Below are 20,352 nucleotides of genomic sequence, written 5' to 3'. Positions count from 1 at the left end.
CCTCTGAGCCGCCCCCTGCCGCCTGGGGCCCCCTGCCCGCCCCCACAGGTTGTGGGACTCTGGTACAGGGAGGGAGGGACGATATACTGTATATACTGTATCTCTTTACATATATACTGTATACAATTTAACAAATATACATATATATATACATATATATATATATATACATATACATATATACATATATTTTCTAAATATATACCGTTTAAATAAATAAATTAATATGTATGGTATACTGTAGAAGAGAGATTAGAATTTGTGTTAAAATAAATACAAATTATTTAAGGATTCCCGAAGGAATATATAGAGTTGATCTGCTACAGCCTGATGCTCTATTATAGTATGCATCTTTACTGTGAATAATATCACTATGTATACTGGGCATCACTACGACTGTATACGACTGAAGTATCACAATATCAATATTAAATCTTCCCTTTTTTATCTATTGCCTATATTTATTTTATTGTAACATATATTATAACCGATTGGGCATACAGGCCCTCATCTGCACCTTTGTTTACACTGTTTACTTCTCTCATGTTTTTATATTCAGATTGAATAAAAAAAAAAAAATAACGTTTTTAAATATTTGCATTGCTTTTCTTTTTTTCATATGACAAGACAAAACACAATACAATAATAATAATGGACAACAATAATAGACAAGACTTCACAGGACAATAACGGCAGGAATAATAATAACAATAATGACAATCAATAGAAATAATATAAATAATAAAAACAGAATATAAAATAAAATAAGTTGCCACAGACATTACAAAAACATTTTCTTCCCCTACTCCCACCCCCCCACCCCTCAGGACCAACACCCCAACCCCGCTTCGCCGCTAGATCATGGCCTTTACCTACTCGGCCGCAGAGGCCCACAGTTCAATGTTGGATTGCCCAACTCCAATCACCCGAGCAGTGGAGATCTCCATGTAAATGACATCCAAAAATGACAAAGACCAATTGATCATTGTAAGTCTCTCAGGTTGTTTCCACCTCATGGCTATCAGTTTCTTGGCTGCTGTAACACCCGCCAGAATGATTCTTCTTTGTTGTATGGAGGCCGGCAGTAGTGATATATCATTTAGGAGCAGTGTCGCTGCTGCAAGTGGAATTGTCAGGTTACATATGTTTGAAAGTTTAGTTGTTATAGATTTCCAAAAACAAGCCACTGGTGGACATTCCCAAAACATGTGCATATAAGTGCCAGTGGCCCTCAGAGCGCACAAAATGCACTGAGAGACAGCCACCAACCCCATACGCACATTTTCCTAGGTGTGAGATACGTCCTATGAATATAATTAAAATGTATTATTTTCTGGTGATTAGGGTTATGGGAAGCCTCCGTCATAACCTGCTTCTCGGGAGGACCTCAGGTGGAAACTGGTTACTGATGGAATACTTGGACCCCTTTAGCTCTCTACCTTTAGCTCTCTACCCTTGGCCATGATAGAGGATTTCATCTTCATTTTGCTGACCGGGCTTGGCCTTCCCAATGCGGTGGACTATGGAAAAGCCAATAGCTTCAGCCTCCTGCGTCCTCATCTTCAGTTCGTCTTCGAGAAAAGATTTGGCTATCTCTTCAGTCTTCAGGTAGGTCTCATTCTCTTGTTCAGGGACTCCATGCATTATTACATTTTCTCTCATGCTCCTGCATTGAATATCCAGAATAGCAATTGCCATTCTATCTTTCTCTTCATGGAGTTCATTTGTCTGATGTTTCAGTCCATTCACCTCCAGCCAGGAGGGGTACGTTGTCAGCCTTTAGCACCTCAATTAGGGAGTTATTCCACAGATTGCTTTACTTCTTCCATATCAGTTATCAATTGATCTAATAGATCCAGTTTTTGTAGTTGTATATTGTTTGTTTATTTACACATATAAAAACAATTACATATATAATACAATACAATCCACAAATGGATGTGTAGGAGAATTACCTAAAAATCCTCTAGGGGCTTGCATGTGGCCATTCACCAGGAAGCAAAATTACACTGATATTATATAGACATAAAATATAAAATCCCCTCCCCCCCCAAACAAACACACACAAGGAACATTAATTCACAATACACACAAGCAGGTCTACATATAGACACCGAAGCAGGCACCCATGCGTTTGTTGTCTGGTTGTTTGTTTGACATATTGTGGAACCTGGCGTCAATAAAGGCTTCCAATTCTTCGATAGTCTCGTCAGCAATTGATTCCAGTTTCAAAAGCTTTTAACACATTCGGGGCCAACCACGTATATATATGTGTTTCGGATCCAACGCTTAAGGTTGTTTTGGCTTTTATTCCATTGTAATATCCTACTCAATGTCACAGAGCGGCACTGCAGATTTACCCTACTCTTGGAATTCGGAAAAGTGCATTACCGGCCAGATCCTTGTAGGGGCGCTGTCTCGATAATGCAGTGTGTTCCCTGTTACAGACCGGTGTTTTTTTTTTCTTTTTTTTTATGAATGGACTTTTCTGTTAGCCTAAAGCTATGCGTGTAGCCGATGGCCTGGAATAGTTTATGGGACGCTGAATTCAGTATGCAGTAAAGGAATATATCATCAGCCAATGGACATATGGATCTACCAGATGGCGATCGATAACTGGGAAATCCTTTTTGCAGTCCAACCATCCACAGGTAAGAGCGATTTGACGTCAATTACAGCCCGATCGGGCCTTGCTCTCATAGCCATCCACCCGGTCAGCGAATAAGGCTACTGAGGCTAATGCCGTTATTGGTAATCAATCATCAGAAACTACGCCCCCCCCCCCCTTTCATGCATTCATGGTGGACCATGATACCGACAATATGCATTTTGAGTTTTAGCTCTAGCTTGTCTATAGCCGAAACGCCATTTGATTTAACGTTATTAGCTTAGCACCCTATATCTCGCGTTCCAGGAAATACCCCAGAACATTCTGCTATAACGTTCATATTCACGACGCTATAAAATGGGAACGTATTGATGACATTTTTTTTTATTTAAGGCATATTGAAGGGATGGTTTATAGTGTCAATTGACAATGAGAATGGACAGATAGCAATAATATAAAGTATAGATTTAGCTCTACAAACAGCCTCGCGCACAATAAAAGTTTGTTTTGATATGCTGGCCGTATAGAGTGGCCCCGAATGTGTTAAAGAAATCACTGATCACAACAGATGATTGGCACAGCACAATTCACAGCTTCATGTCGGCCCAAATTGTATTGTTTATACTGTTTACTTCTCATATTTGTATATTCATATTGAATTGTATTGTTTACTTATTTCATATTCTTTAATTCCTATTGAATTATATTGTTTACTTCTCTCATATTTTTATATTCTGATTTAATTGTATTGTTCACACTGTTTACTTCTCATATTTTTATATTCAGATTTAATTGTATTCTATATGTATGTCTTTCTTCTATCACCCTTCTACCTGTGAAGTCGTGGAGCTGAGGCAGCGTCTCCATGACGATAGCGATGAGTGGCAGGTAGAGCACGGCCACGCGGGCCTTGACCTCAGGGTCGGCATAGCGAGGGTCAGAGTCGTGGCTGGACAGCAGGTTGTGAACCACACTCACTACCTTCTTATGAAGACCAAACATCCTGGAGAGAGAGGAGGGGGGGGAGAGATAGAGAGGGGGGGGGGGAGAGAGAGAGAGCGAGAGGGGGGAGAGAGAGAGAAGAGGGAGAGAGAGAGAGAGAGGGAGAGAGTAAGAGAGGGGGGGAAGACAGAGAGAGGGGGGAGAGAGAGAGGGGGAGAGAGAGAGACACATGGAGAGAGGGGGGAGAGAGATAGATAGATAGAAAGGGAGAGAGACAGAGAGAGGGGGGAGAGAGAGATAGAGAGAGAGATAGATAGATATAGATAAATACAGATGAGAGATAGAGACACAGGGAGAGAGGGGGAGAGATAGAGAGAGAGATAGGGGAGAGAGAGAGAGACAGAAAGAGGGGGGAGAGAGAGAGGGAGAGAGAGATAGAGAGATAGAGAGATAGAGAGATAGATAGATAGATAGATAGATAGATAGATAGATAGATAGATAGATAGATAGATAGATAGATAGATAGATAGATAGATAGATAGATAGATAGATAGATAGATAGATAGATAGATAGATATAGATAAATACAGATGAGAGAGAGAGACACAGGGAGAGAGGGGGAGAGATAGAGAGAGAGATAGGGGAGAGAGAGAGACAGAAAGAGGGGGGAGAGAGAGAGAGGGAGATAAACAGATAGATAGATAATACATAGACAGATTGTACAGTTCCGGGGGGCGCCGTGGCGGTGGTGTGGCCATTCTACATGGAGGTGAAATAGAGCGGACCCCCCTCCCCCTCCCCCTGCCCCAGCTCCCCTCATTCGAGTGCCTTGCTGCAAGGTGCAAACCCCCCTTCCCCATGACCATACTGGTCATCTACCGGCCACCCAAACCAAACCCAGCATTTATTCCCGAAATACATGACCTCCTAACCACCCTCTGTACTACATCTGCAAACATGGTAATTCTCGGTGACATTAACATTCATGTTGACACCCCCTCATGTCACTCTGCATCAGAGTTTTTACAAATGCTGGACAGTGTCAACCTGACACAGCACGTGCACGTCCCCACATGACAGGGGGCACACACTTGACTCCATAAGAACGTATAATACACATTTACAGACAATTTTTTTTAATATGGTCCATTTGCATGTTCTTGGTATCTGATTCTAGGGACATCTATGGATCTCAGGGAATGTATTCCCAGTGTCAGAAATACTGTGTCTGTTACTAGGCTTGAGTAAATTGTAATGAACCAAATGAGAATATCTTTGACTGTGAATAACACCATGCAAAAATTTACCAGACCTGAAAAATCTAAGCAAATTAATAAATGGAAGATGATTAAACAGAAGGTTTTGTAGATACAGTACTGAATTCTGCCATCCGGACACATGCCATTTGAAATATGATTATAGAATATAGAATATCAGGCATAAAATGGTTATGCGATTAAAATGTGATTAATTATATTAATTAATTACAAATCCTGTAATTAATTAGATTAATTATTTTAATCGCCTGACAGCACTACAACCTATGTGTATACGACCCGGGCTTGTCGGATCACATGGCCGTTTCCATGGAGATGCTGCCTCCCCCCCCCCCCATTCAAAGCCCAAGTGCCAGATCTGCTTCAGAAACATAAAAAACAACAACCTGGACGCTCTGGCCTTGGATCTCCAACATCTCACCCCTCCTGCCCTCTCCTCAGCCAGTGACTCAGTAGGCTACTACAACAAAGCCCTGAGTGGCCTCCTGGATGTTCACGCCCCTGTGAAATCTAAGATGGTCACGTTCACTTCTCACGCTCTGCCCCCTGGTTCACCGGCGAGCTGAGGGAGATGAAGGTGGCTGGCCGTGTCCTTGAGCGACGCCTCACTACGTCGGGACTCACCGTGCACAGAGAGCACCAAAAGGCCTACTCCAAAGCCCTGAAGGACGCTCGGTCACGGTTCTATTCCAACATCATTAACAATAGCCCCGGCAATTCTAAACAGCTTTTTTCCACCATACACCACCTCCTCAAACCCCAAACCCAGGCACACAGAGAGACCACTGAGAAGCGGTGTAATGACTTTATGTCATTTTTCACAGCCAAAGTTGAGGGCATCCACTCTCTCCTCCCCGGCTCCTCTTCTTCACCTGCTCCACCTGCTGTCCCACAGCCTGAAGTCTCCCAGCTCCTCCGCTGTTTCAGTGACACCACGCAGCGTGAGGTCGAGGCCATCATCGGGAGGATGAAGTCATCTACATGTGCCCTGGATCTTCTCCCTACAGCCCTGGTGAAAGCCAACAGCTGCACTATTGGTCCCCTAATGACCAGCACCATCAACCTCTGCCTGCAGGCTGGCCACGTTCCGCCTGCTCTCAAAACTGCCATCATCACCCCCCTCCTGAAGAAACCCACCCTGGACCCAGAGGCCCTCGTCAGCTACCGGCCCATCTCCAATCTCCCAAGCACACCTCAGAGACAACAACATCTTCGAGAAGTTCCAGTCTGGGTTCCGCTCTGCGCACAGCACAGAGACAGCCCTGGTCAGGGTCACCAACGACCTTCTGATGGCGGCGGATGCTGGAACCCCATCCATTCTGGTCCTTCTCAACCTATCGGCTGCCTTTGACACGGTAGATCATGTTATCCTCCTGGACTGTCTCCATTCCGACGTCGGACTCCGTGACCTAGCCCTGGGCTTGTTCCAGTCCCTCTTGGCTGGTCGGACTGAATGTGTCTCCCTGGGAGGTGCAACATCCTCTACCCACCCCGTCACCTGTGGTGTCCCCCAGGGATCTGTCCTCGGCCCCCTGCTGTTCACCCTGTACATGCTCCCCCTCGGCCGCATCATCAGCTGGCACGGTGTGGCGTTCCACTGCTATGCTGAGGACACCCAGCTGTACATTCGAATTTCACCATCTTCACCCCCCACACTGACTGCTTGCCTGGAGGAGACTAAGGCGTGGATGAACCACAGGTTTCTACTAGGGATGTCCCGATCCGATCACGTGATCGGGATCGGGGCCGATCACGTGATTTTCCGAAGATCGGGATCGGCAAAAAATAAATAAAAAATATCGGCAATTGTTTTATTTTTTTTATTTTATTCAACAAACATGACCATGTTCACGTCTTAAACTCATACTGAGCAGAAGAATTTTGCCAAAACAAACCAATAGTATCCAGCTGCAGAACGGCAGACCAGCCACACTCTCAGACCCAAATTTAATAATTTATTTTTTATTTATTTTTAATCCCAATTTCTCACATTACATTCACCCTGGTTGACGTTATCCAGGTGAAAAGTTAACCTCATAAATCATTTGATGTATAATTAAATCAAAGGAAATGCGTTTGGGTCTGAGAGTGTGGCTGGTCTGCCGTTCTGCAGCTGGATACTATTGGTTTGTTTTGGCAAAATTCTTCTGCTCTGTGTGACAATAAATAAATGAATGATGATATGCAATTTAAAACCAAAACTAAGGCCTCAGTATGAGTTTAAGACCTGAACATGGTCATGTTTGTTGAATACAAAAAAAAAAGTAAAAAAATATATATATATATATATATATATATATATATATATATATATATATATATATATATATATATATATATTAATATATTTTTTTGATCGGATCGGGAAATATCGGTATCGGTAGATACTCAAAATCACATGATCGGGATCGGATCGGGAGGTCAACAGCTCCAAAACGGAAGCCATGCTAGTTGGTACCCCACTCCAGGTCCGGTCATCCACCATCACCACCATCTCCTTCTCCGGCCAGGACATTCCTCTCTCCACCCTTGTCACTAACTTGGGCGTGAAAATGGACCCCCACCTCTCATTCGAGACTCACATCAAATACATCTGCAAGACCTCTTTCTTTCACCTCAGGAACATCTCAAAACTCCGCTCCTCACTCACTCTGGCAGATTCTGAGAAACTTGTCCACGCCTTCCTTCGTCTCCTCCAGGCTGGACTATTGCAATGCACTCCTCATCGGGATCCCTAATAAAAGCATTCAAAAACTGCAGACCATCCAGAATAGCGCTGCTAGGATCCTGATGAGGGTGCGCAAATATGACCACATCACCCCCACCCTCAGATCACTTCACTGGCTCCCCGTGGAACACAGGATCGAGTACAAGGTCTCCGTCCTCACTCACCAGTGTGTACACGGTGGTGCCCCTGCCTACCTCAAAGAACTCCTCACCCCCCAGTCCTCCTCACACTCCTTCCGCTCCGGCACAGCCTACCTCCTTAAAGCCCCCAGGACTAAGCTGCACACCATGGGCGATCGAGCCTTCTGCTCGGCCGCGCCCAGACTATGGAATGCTCTCCCCAACCACCTGAGAGCACCACAAACTGTTAATACTTTTAAACGTGGACTCAAGACCTACCTTTTTAGAAAGGCCTTTTATTAGTTTTTATGTCTTATTCATATGTTGTTCTGCTATGTGTTCTTCTTTCTTATATATCCATTTGTATTCTATTCTTTTTAACTCTGTAGCACTCTGAGACTCTCAGGAATGTAGGGTGCGTTATAAATTAAATGTATTATTTAGAGCTGGGCCGTTAACGGCGTTAACGTGCTGCGTTAACGCTATACTAGTATCGCGCGATAATATAATTAACGCATTAATCAAAAAAAAAAAAAAAAAAATTTGTTTACATTTTTTTTTTTTTTTACCTTTATTTACCCAGGGTAGGTTCGCTGAGCACAGATGCTCTTTTTCAGGAACGCCCTGCTTCACATTCACACAGTTCCATTCACACCTGGGAGCTGCCCAGTACAACCACAGTTGACACCATTGGCCACTGAGCAACTCCACTGGAGCAGTTGATTCAAGCCATGTCACATAGTTCAAGTTTGAAATGATTCTTTCTGTTTTGCTCCTGAGAGTGTGCTAGATACTGTACTGTACTGGTAATATTATTTATTTGTGTTAACTTCTGAATAAAACAACTTCAAATAAAACAGTCTGTAATGCATTTTGGAAACGGTAGATGGGCTCATGGTGTAATGGGCCACCTGGCCTGAGAAACATAAGGAGGAAAGAAAAAGTAAGGACTTACTTCTGGTCATTATTTGGGTAGAACACACATTTTGAATGCCTTTGGCAGTTTTTTTTTGTTTTGTTTTTTAGCCATTTTAATCTAGATTAATCTAGATTAAATCCAGGATTGCAGATAGATTAATCTAGATTAAAAAAATTAATCTATGTCCACCTCTAGTATTATTATTATTATTACAGATGAATATATTAACTATCAACTAATAGAATAGCTCATTTATAGTTCAACTACAAATCTGTAAAATTGTATTTCCCACATTGACACATAAACTGAGTAGTAGTAATAGTACCCAACTTGTTGTTGAACATGTATTTAAAGGTGCTATAGAGCAGTGGTTCCCAAAGTCGGGGTCGCGACCCAAAGGTGGGCCGCGAGCAGCCACGGGTGGGCCGCGAGATGATTTAAAAAAAAAAAAAAATTATTTTTTTTTGTTTTTTTTGTTTTTTATTTTTTTGTCAGGCCACTGAACTTAGAAGCAGGCCAGGACAGTGTTTCTAGTTGTATTCTAAAATTCTATTCTATTGTATTCTAAAATGTGACTATATGGTTTTATATTAACTTAATAAATAAACAAAAACGAAAAATCTACTTATTTCAACGAACATTTCAAACTAAATAACAGATTATGCACATAAAACGCTGAAAACAACCGAAGCAACAATAGTATTTTAATGAGGCTATTATTATTATCATTATTATTTTGCAACAAGTTAGCCCTCTCATAAATAGCACATATAAATGAATAACTAACTTGAACTAACTTAATAGGATTGAAGTGATATTTGGCTTAAAAAATCGATCGCCTGGCAAAAAAAAAAGAAAAAAAAGCCCGACGATGTGCATTGGGCCGCGGCTCTCTGACGTCTTATTTTCTGGGCCCTGGCCTGAAAAGTTTGGGAACCCCTGCTATAGAGAACATTCATGCACCAGCATGTCATTTATCCAATCATGTGCATTCCACATGGGGATATAAGAAGTAGGGAGGAGATACATGCACACAACAACATTCATTTTGGACCCACAAAATATTTTTTTTTATGGTAAATTAATGAATCAATACTTTTTTGGGGGGACAAGCAATACTTTTATTCCACACCTTTCTAAAGGCTCTGTGGATGTATTCTTTAAAAAAATAAAAATTATCTTGTTAATTTAGAATGGTATTTTGATAATTAATTTAGAATGGTATTTTGATACTTAACTGCGCCATACCCGAGATTTCTCGGGTTTAAATCCTTTGATATTTTCCCTTTGATCCCTATTCTAAACACTCGCACGGACCTGTCTGTGTCTCCCTGGCACCGCTGCCTATGTTAAAATTGCAATGACGATCGAATCCCGCCAGGTGGCAGTATCGTCTACCTTTTGAACTGGGGCTCTAGTCTCTGGGGGAGGGGTTCCTGCAGCCAGATGCACAAATGGAATCAGCACACAGCAATCTGTCGGAGATCCGATCGCCTGAAAGCTATTGTTTCCCGTATTATAGCTGTGCCCGATGCACACGAATAATTGCGATCGCGATGGGATTATTCATTTTGGAGTACCTTCTGACTAAGGTAAGGTCTATTCTAGGTCTATTTTACCGAACCTAAAACATGCTTTTGTATCGATGACAGCGTCGTCTTTTATCTAACCTAAAACATGCTTTTGGTAACGATGCAGCTTCGTAAAACGACCCCCCCCCCTTGATGATTTTGTGAAGAAACATCTATAGATGTGGTATATACGTTTGATTTGGAAATAATATAGGTTTCAGGCGGGCAACCCGAGCGATTTGGGTATATGCATATAACATGTCATATCTCACGATCTAGAAAAAAATACTGGATTATTTTTGGAAAGGGGCGATATTTAGCATGTAATAGTGCACAAACTAAAGTATGTAGAAATTAACTGGTTTGTCAGTGTTGCACTATAAACAATGCCTGTCAAATGAGCCATACTATTGTCTCCATAGCTATAATACAGAACACACGATGGGTCCGCACAAACATCGCGAAAATGGTCAATAACGCTGGCGTCATTGAGTAAAGATGGGAAAACAGTGTGGCAGTCAATGAGTTAATTTAAAATGATATTTTGATACTTAATTTAGAATGGGATTTTGATACTTAATTTAGAATGGGACTTTGATACTTAATTTAGAATGGGATTTTGTTACTTAATTTAGAATGGGATTTTGTTACTTAATTTAGAATGGGATTTTGACACATTTTGCCTTCATCAAATATCACAGCCTCTTCTGGTTATTGCATTAACTCATTCAGCGCCATGCCCGAGTATAGTCAGGTTTTGATCCTTTGATATTTTCCCTCTGATCCCCGTTCTAAATCATAATCCGGATAATTTTAGCCATCCCTGGCTCGTTTGTATACGTTGGAATTGTAATGCCGATCGAATATCACCAGGTGGCAGTATCGCCTACCTTTGAACTGGAATGGCTTGGCGTGGATACACGTTTTCCTTTTTTTTTTGGTAAGGGCTCCTCCTCCTGCTTGAACAGATTCACATCAATTGCCTCGAAATTCCGTTGCAGAAGCGTATTTCCCATCGAAACGTGTATAGACATATACACTGGTAAACGCGATGGCGATGCGATAACTGGAATGGAATTATTCTTTTTGGAATACCTTCTGGCTAAGGTAAGGTATATTCTATGTCTATTTTACCGAACCTGAAACATGTTTTTCTAATGATCACAGTTTTGTGTTTTACCGGATGTAAAACATGCTCAACAAACATGATCACGGTTTTGAGTTAAAACGATTTCAGGGGATCAACCAGAACGGTTTGGGCTTATTGCACATAACATGTTTTATCTCGCGATCTATGGAAAAAGAGTGGATTATCTTGAAAATGTGCGATGTTTAGCGTGTAATAAACTACAAACTACAGTGTGTAGAAACAAACTATTTTTTCCATGTTGGACTACAAGTAGTGTCTGTCAAATGAGCCACACCATTGTCTCCACAGCTATAATACAGAACACACACAGCTCTGCAAACATCATGAAACACAGCGAAAATTACCATTTTAAGCTGGCCTGAAGCGGCAGGGGACAGTTTATGGCCGTGAATGAGTTAAGGCCATATAGAAATGTTGATGAAATTCCGATTAATCGGTCAACACACACACAGACGCAGTACTAACCCCTCGTTCTCTGGGTCCAGTATGACGGCCAGCTCAGTCAGAACCAGACCGGCCAGGTAATGCTGCTCTCTGAACGGAACCGACAGCTCAAACATGTTCACTATCTTCTGATCCTGGACATGTGTAGAGAAACCAGAACTCTGTAGGAGAGAGAGAGAGAGAGAGAGAGAGAGAGAGAGAGAGAGAGAGAGAGAGAGAGAGAGAGAGAGAGAGAGAGAGAGAGAGAGAGAGAGAGAGTGAGCGAGCGAGAAAGATAACTATTTATGATTTTGTATGAAAACTGATTGTATTGCTTCCATGTGGCAAATAAAACTCTGAATCTGAAATCTGAATCTGAATCTGAGAGAGACAGAAAGAGAGATAGGGGAGGGAGAGGGAGAGAGAGACAGTAGAGAGAGACAGCATTCCAATAATTTTTGTTGCAGTAAAATGGGATTTAAAAAATCTATCTATCTATCTATCTATCTATCTATCTATCTATCTATCTATCTATCTATCTATCTATCTATCTATCTATCTATCTATCTATATATATATATATATATATATATATATATATATATATATATGTGTGTGTGTGTGTGTGTATCTTTTGTAATATATTATCGATACTTGCTGTAACTGTATCAATATAATATTAATACTGTCTGTCTGTAAGAGAAGCAGGCTGAGGGTGTCTGTCTGTCTGTCTGTCTGTCTGTCTAAGTGGAGCAGGCTGAGGGTGTCTGTCTGTCTGTCTGTCTGTCTGTCTGTCTAAGTGGAGCAGACGGAGGGTGTCTGTCTGTCTGTCTGTCTGTCTGTCTGTCTGTCTGTCTGTAAGTGGAGCAGGCTGAGTCTGTCTGTCTGTCTGTCTGTCTGTAAGTGGAGCAGGCTGAGGGAGTGTGTCTGTCTGTCTGTCTGTAAGTGGAGCAGGCTGAGGGTGTGTGTCTGTCTGTCTGTCTGTCTGTCTGTCTGTCTGTCTGTCTGTCTGTCTGTCTGTCTGTCTGTCTGTAAGTGGAGCAGGCTGAGTGTATCTGTCTGTCTGTCTGTAAGTGGAGCAGGCTGAGTGTATCTGTCTGTCTGTCTGTCTGTAAGTGGAGCAGGCTGAGTGTATCTGTCTGTCTGTCTGTAAGTGGAGCAGGCTGAGGGAGTGTGTCTGTCTGTCTGTACGTGGAGCAGGCTGAGTCTGTCTGTCTGTCTGTCTGTCTGTAAGTGGAGCAGATGGAGGGTGTGTGTCTGTCTGTCTGTCTGTCTGTCTGTAAGTGGAGCAGGCTGAGGGAGTCTGTCTGTCTGTCTGTCTGTCTGTCTGTCTGTCTGTCTGTCTGTCTGTCTGTCTGTCTGTCTGTCTGTCTGTCTGTCTGTAACTGGAGCAGGCTGAGGGAGTCTGTCTGTCTGTCTGTCTGTCTGTCTGTCTGTAACTGGAGCAGGCTGAGGGAGTGTGTCTGACCTGTGACGTAGCGGAGGAGACGGAGGGAGAGGGAGAGGCGGGTGGTGTCAGCAGACTGCAGGGCAGGTTGAGGGTGACGTAGTGCTCGTGACTGCAGATGATCCTCAGGAAGTCCAGTCTGAGGGACTCCAGCGTGGGGTTCTGCAGGGCGTACAGCTTGGTGGAGACCTGGGGAGAGGGAGGAGAGGCAGCAGCATTACTGCTCTGCAGGGCGTACAGCTTGGTGGAGACCTGGGGAGAGGGAGGAGAGGCAGCAGCATTACTGCTCTGCAGGGCGTACAGCTTGGTGGAGACCTGGGGAGAGGGAGGAGAGGCAGCAGCATTACTGCTCTGCAGGGCGTACAGCTTGGTGGAGACCTGGGGAGAGGGAGGAGAGGCAGCAGCATTACTGCTCTGCAGGGCGTACAGCTTGGTGGAGACCTGGGGAGAGGGAGGAGAGGCAGCAGCATTACTGCTCTGCAGGGCGTACAGCTTGGTGGAGACCTGGGGAGAGGGAGGAGAGGCAGCAGCATTACTGCTCTGCAGGGCGTACAGCTTGGTGGAGACCTGGGGAGAGGGAGGAGAGGCAGCAGCATTACTGCTCTGCAGGGCGTACAGCTTGGTGGAGACCTGGGGAGAGGGAGGAGAGGCAGCAGCATTACTGCTCTGCAGGGCGTACAGCTTGGTGGAGACCTGGGGAGAGGCATCATTACGGGAAGAAAAATGGTAAAAAAATTGCTGCATTTACAGATGCAGCCATTAATTGTCTGTCGACCAACGTTTGGGCACCGTATTAACGCTTGAATACAGCTGGTGACAACGGCCCGATGCGCCGGCTGTCTGTTCATTCATTAGGAGGAGCTCCGCGCTCTACAAAGCTTTTTGTGGGGGAGAGGCAGAGAGAGAATGGACAAAATGCACTGCAATGTTGTGTTCTGACCACGTGTTTTGGCTAAAATACATGTATTGTGTGCCTCGTTTTATTAAATGTCCTTTGGGCGCAAGCAATTGATAACTGTCAACGTTGAAACGGCAGGAGCTCTCGTGTTTAAAAAATCTTAAGCGGCCGCTTTTATTATGAAATTTCGTAGCACCGCTTTTATTATGAAACAGGAAACACCTCCACCAATGTCTTCAACTCAGCTCACTACCTCACTATACGAGTAACTAAGTTTGTTTAAACACGCAAACATTTCCACTGGAGTAAATGTGTTAGAGTTACTATAATGATATTTCTCAAGCATACACACACAGCATTTATAACGATAGGTTATAACTATAACCAAGTTCTGTGAGTAATGGTGACGCTCAGCGTCACGACTGCACTATACTTCACTCGTGCACGCGCACTGAATAAAAAATTCCACAATGTACCTTTACATCCCAACATTCGTCTGGCCACACCCCTATCAGCTTACCTTCATAAGCAGGTGTGTGGTCACCTACTCGCCTCCTTCCCAAACTTTCACCACAAGGTGAGATCAAGGGCCACAGAACTTGGTTATAGTTTAAACCTATTGTTCTGTTTCGTAATGGATCTCGCTCAGCGTCACGACTGCACAAGGGAGGCTGAGCGAGAGCCATAGCCCGACAAATGTACCCCGCTGAGGCCCCCCACAACCATCAGATCGGGGAGGACCGAGCCCCCCAGACCCTCCCTAATGGAGGATACCCTCCCTATTGGAGGTTTACGGGAGGGAAACGGATCCGACCGTGCGAAGAGGCACTCAAGCAACTCAACGCACAGGGTGAGCAGACCGTGTCTTGACCCCACGACTACACACACGCACAACCCGCATGCCACCCGGGAACGAACGGAAGGAACAACCTCGTTACTGCCCCCAGAAAACACGGGGTTAAGAACAAACCCAACCCCGTGGCAAGGCCGTAGCAGCGGAGCGCGAAGGAAGACCCAGACCCACTGAAGGGACTGGATCCCCTGGAAAACGGGGGCCCGGAGAGGTCAATGACGCCAGGCATCAAGACCCCACCAGGTGGTCACTTAGTGACACCGCCCCCCACATCGCCAGCGTATTCGGATAAGGCCCCTCCAAGAGCGGGCCCTTTCCCCCCAATAGCACACCGCCTGGCACACTGACCCTGCAGAACAGGCTGTCAGCATGGCCGTAAGCACACAAAAAAGGTTAACCAACGGAAGCAGGCAGCGCACCGGGGAAAACCAGGCAACAGGCTGTAACCTGAGCCTGGAGCACTGCGGACGAGACAGGCGCCAAAGGAGTCAGCTGAAAACAGCCGCCCCGGCGGAAGGGGCGTATGCTGGCGTTGTTGATCACCATGACAAAGCCTCCATTAAAAAAAACCCACCCAGAGGGGTTGAGGCAGAGAAGGCTGACATGATTGGCAGACGTCATGAACGTGCAGGGGCACACTCAACCGGGTAACCCGGGAGTTGACTCTGCTCCAACACACCATGGAACCAACCAACCTGTCGTTACCATATGCGGTGGTTGTTCCTATAACCCCTCAAGAAAAACCTCCAAAACACACCTGCGGGCATACACTGGCTATACCGCAGTACAAGTGTTTCAGTTTTCAAAAAAGGGTTATCCCAGGCCTACGGTATCAACGAAACTTTACTTCGGACCGGGCCCGGCGGCACGGGAAGCACAGGGTTACCAGAGGAGGTCCAAGACCACCCCAACAGCCCCCTCTTCGCCACGCGTGAGAGAGGAGCGAAAAGAATGGAGAACCAGCCCTAAGCACACCGCACTTGGTATTCCCAGGCGGTCTCCCAACCAAGTACTAACCAGGACCGAACCTGCGTAACGTCCGAGATCGAACGAGATCGGGCGTGTACAGGTTGGCATGGCCGTAAGCCATTACGATAGTGCAGAGTACAACATGTACCCAACAAAGGGTCTCCATAACGCCTAACCCTGTGACACCCGGACCAGACCAGTCCCGTGTCCTAACCACGCCGACATGCCCACTCCAGGAGAGGGGGTAGGTATGCGTGTCGATCTAAAACATGAAAAGAGGGCGCCACCCAGACGGTCCCCATTTAGACCGTGCTCAGTGGCCCACCCCAAGGGCGTGAGACCCCTCTACCTATGTTCAGATCTATTCCGTTAACATCCCCCAGATATGAACGAGAATTCATTGAGACAACCTAGTAAACTGGCGCTTGGAAGAGACAAAACTCCATCCCAGTTGCCCTATAAAAACGCTGTTTTAACAAGCAACCAAGGCGCACTTAGCCCCTGTGTGATTCTGTCACAGAAACACACCTGAGCCAGCACTATGTATGCGTCGAGACCCAAACACATCAATGGATAGTCTAGCAAGACACCAAACATTGTTCCTCCAAGTCGCCTGAGAGAACGACACGGAGACGTCGTGCTTCATGTACCTTCCTCTTTTTATTCAAAAAAGAAAGAACACAGACTGACATGAATCCCTCGTGACGACGCTGAGGGTAAAAATTGTTTACATTTTTACATCCCACCACCCTCCCATAGGGAGGAGACGGAAATCCCCAGAGAGACTTCCCACGCGAGCTGTATAGATTGAAAAGAATATATTGCAACATTGAGCCATGTAATATTTTGGGTTAGGGCTCTCCGAGGAGGAGGCACTGAACCAATACACACTCAATAATCGAATTGAATCGAATACACACACAATAGAGCAGGACTCCTTTTTTAAGTTCTACTCACCTTGACAATCTGAGGAGGAGGCTCTGAACTCTGAGGAGGCTCCCTCACAGGGAAGGAGAGTCCTAACTCACAGAAGGCCCGAGTAGGAGCTTCGTGAGGAGGAGCCCTGACCACTCCCTGAAACAGATCCATCATATGGACCTGAACAGCTCACAGAAGTCTTACCAACAGAGACGCGCACAGTGACGTACTCTATGGCGGGGGAATTTCTGCGGTGCACACGCCCAATCTTCCAGGGCGTGGGACGAGGAAACACCCCCCCCCCCCCCCCCCCTCTTACCCTGTAACGTGCCGAACAGCAACGTGACAGGAACCTTGAAGGACAGGAGGTTGTAACCCCTGCCCATCAAAAAGGGGAGGGAAGGATTACCAGTTCACCCCTTTACGACCCCACACCCATGATACGATGTAATGACAAAAAAGAGCATGACACAGTCACAGTCAGCTACATGAAGTGTCTAACAGCTTCACACAGCTCATGTGCTAACCTGCTATCTGATTTTTACACAGAATAGAGAGGGCCCCCTTAAGAGCCCCGGTACCAGACTTACACATGTGCTTCTGTGGCCAACCTAACCCAGTTGTAGATCACAAGACACACACAACCCTTTATCACCACAAAAAATGGCAAATACACTCTACAGAGGAACGCCGTTTTTCATAATGAGAGAATACACAATTCTCGATTAGTATCGGCCACAGGCCTTGCTAAGCACACACGAAAAGTGACCAAACAATCTTTTCTTTAGGAAAATATAGTTTCTCAAGCGGTTTTAGCACAACCCCAGCAACTAAGCTAAGGGTTACATCGTATCCCACAACACAGTGACACAATATATTGTAAACAACATGTCTGAGAGGAGGGTGGGGAAGTCCCCAGGGAACCGGGGGGGAACACCCCTCCTACCTTACCCTTGATATGGTACCCTTAACGGTAAACCTGTTAATATGTGACACACTGTTCATTGTCATTACAGGCTGAGAAAATAATTCATTCTTCACTCATATGTCACTAAGCATAGCTTTATAGGTTAAATAACCCCCTTAGTTGTGAGTACACGGTACATGAACACACATGATGTTTCTCAACACAACAAACCAGATCATTTTTACATATGTAACAAAAAACCCGATTTGCATGGAGAAGCTAATACCAGTGACAAGACAATTCACACACAACTCGCGTCGTATCCTAAATGTATTGCAGCAACACCCGTTTTGGAAAACATCGTTATTACAAAACATTAGAAGGGAAGGAAGAAGACGCGTTTTAAGGTCTGATCGGGACCTTTCCTACCATGAGCACAGATCAAGCGAACTGCAGTCTGGCTAACAGGGCACCGATAGTAAACACAGCATTCCTGTGTTGACGACACGGGCAGCGTCGCTGCTCCACCCCGCCGCTACGGTTCTCCTTGTTGACGCAGTCCTCGCCGGCCGGGCTCCCGGTAGGTTCGACTAACATCCTCTGTCAAAGATGACGTCGTAGTCAGAGTGTTTAAAGCATGTTATAGTCTCAGAACGTTCAACAGTGTAGCATTAAGCTAACAGCCGATCGGCTGATAGCAACAAGCTAACGTATACCAGCCTGGTACACACAGCGAGCTAATGCCGCAGCTAACAGCTGCGCGGCTTAACAGCTGACTGGCAGTAGCCCATAACTAGCACGCAAGCTAACAGCTATCACCTGAACTGCATACAATGACATAACAAGCTACACTTCAGACAGGCCGCTGTCCCAATCTCTTCCCTAACAGGGGGAAAAAAAGAGATGTCAGAACACAGTTTCAACGGTGATCCAGACACACACGGGGCCCTTTGAGCATGGAACTTCCGATAAAGAAGCTCTTATGCCCACATTTCCTCGTTAGGGTAAACTTTCATTTGTATATGAAAGATGGGGCCTACATGGGACAGAGAAGCATCCGCTCTAGAATCCTGGGATCACCAGAACCTAGCGCGGGCCACTAGATTAGTCATCATGGGCATCAGGCCAAGATCCTCCGACCACCGCTTTAAGCCGAGCAGAGGACTTTAGCCTGGGGTTGGCGTTTCGTAAATTGTTAGCTAACCCATCATCATGGGTTAACATCAACAACAACCAGAGCTCGCAATCAAAACAGTACATACCCAACCTGGAACCCACCGCTTCTCACAACAGTCGGTGCGTCCTACAGTCCAGCTGTGTTGCGGGAGGGTCTTACCCCATCCAGCCACAGCAAGCAGGATTGTAGTTGGGAAGCATGTCAGCGGCGTGAGCTCCTAATACGAAAAAACCGGTGGAGGTGTAGAATGATCATCATCTTCCAGACACTCCAGTAACGAAGACAATATCGCCGTATTTTCTCGAAAATAGTGAGAGAGAAAATAAAGATATGATGTCAACGTATCTCTTGTTTTCCAACTTTCTTCTACTAACAACCTCGTCAAGTGGGGATCTACCGAAGGCACTTCCTTGTGGTGAAAGCGAAGAAGGAGGCGAGTAGGTGACCACACACCTGCTTATGAAGGTAAGCTGATAGGGATGTGGCCAGACGAATGTTGGGATGTAAAGGTACATTGTGGAATTTTTTATTCAGTGCGCGTGCACGAGTGAAGTATAGTGCAGTCGTGACGCTGAGCGAGATCCATTACGAAACAGAACGTGTTGGCTGTGTGTTAGTCACCATTGTGGGCATTCATTATAATTATATTAATTCTAGGGCTGTCTTAAATACTTCGAAGCTTCGTTCGATGGGCATGGGATTCGAATATGAAAATAAAATTCGATTATAAAAATATATATAATTAAAAAAATTATTAAAGGTTTTTTTTCCTCAAAGCTTCTAATTAAAATCGAATCTCGGCCCCAAAGCTTCGAATTCCAAAAAAAAAATCGAAGGTCAGCCCTAATTAATTCGTGGTGATTTTTTTCTTAAGGTACATGCTCAGCTGTATCCATGTATTGTGTCCAATGCTTTCCACAAATCAGAGGAGTACTTTGTATCACTTTGTTTTACATCACTAATGGCACATATTATCTTTTTTTACACTAATAGTCCACACATAAATTTAAACATCACGTTCCTCAGCAGAGCATGGAAGGTGGGGACATTTGTAGTCATCTTGCCTGGCCTACAGTATTTGCATTTAAATGGGGAGGTTGTATGCATTCCAAAGTAACACCTTGGCCTGCATAATCTTCCTGGTTCAACTGTTAGGGTCGGATTTCAGCTGAGCTCAACACATACTCTTGTCTGTTGTATAGGTCCACAAGAATGTATTGATTGATTGATTGAAAACGTTATTAACAGATTGCAGAATGGGTACAATACAGTACAGCTCAATACTCAATACTGCTAAGAGGATGAAGACCAGAAAAAGACTTGTTTACATAAGGGTCCCCAATTTCGAATTCATCAAGAAATGACATTCCCTGCATGAACACACATCAGAATACAGGGCCAACACAGTTGATTGTACACACTTGTGTATTCAGAAACAATTACGTT

General features: G+C 44.7%; 1 protein-coding gene across 4 annotated transcripts in view; it reads right to left on the bottom strand.

Annotated features, from left to right (window-relative positions):
• Positions 1-20,352, bottom strand: part of dock7 (dedicator of cytokinesis 7) — a 303,680-nt gene that overhangs the window by 103,003 nt on the left and 180,325 nt on the right. For all 4 annotated transcript variants that reach the window (XM_084309449.1, XM_084309450.1, XM_084309451.1 and 1 more), the window contains exons 27-29: positions 13,206-13,373; positions 11,780-11,919; positions 3,442-3,611 (exon numbers count right to left, since the gene is read on the bottom strand). In XM_084309449.1, the coding sequence (XP_084165575.1) occupies positions 3,442-3,611; positions 11,780-11,919; positions 13,206-13,373 (478 nt within the window). The remainder of the gene's footprint in view (positions 1-3,441; positions 3,612-11,779; positions 11,920-13,205; positions 13,374-20,352) is intronic.

This window comes from Notolepis coatsorum (genome assembly GCF_963971535.1).
Source record: "Notolepis coatsorum genome assembly, chromosome: 3".
NCBI classification, from domain to species: Eukaryota; Metazoa; Chordata; class Actinopteri; order Aulopiformes; family Paralepididae; genus Notolepis; species Notolepis coatsorum.
Note: the sequence above shows the minus strand (reverse complement) of the source record. Positions and strands in the feature narration are given on the sequence as shown.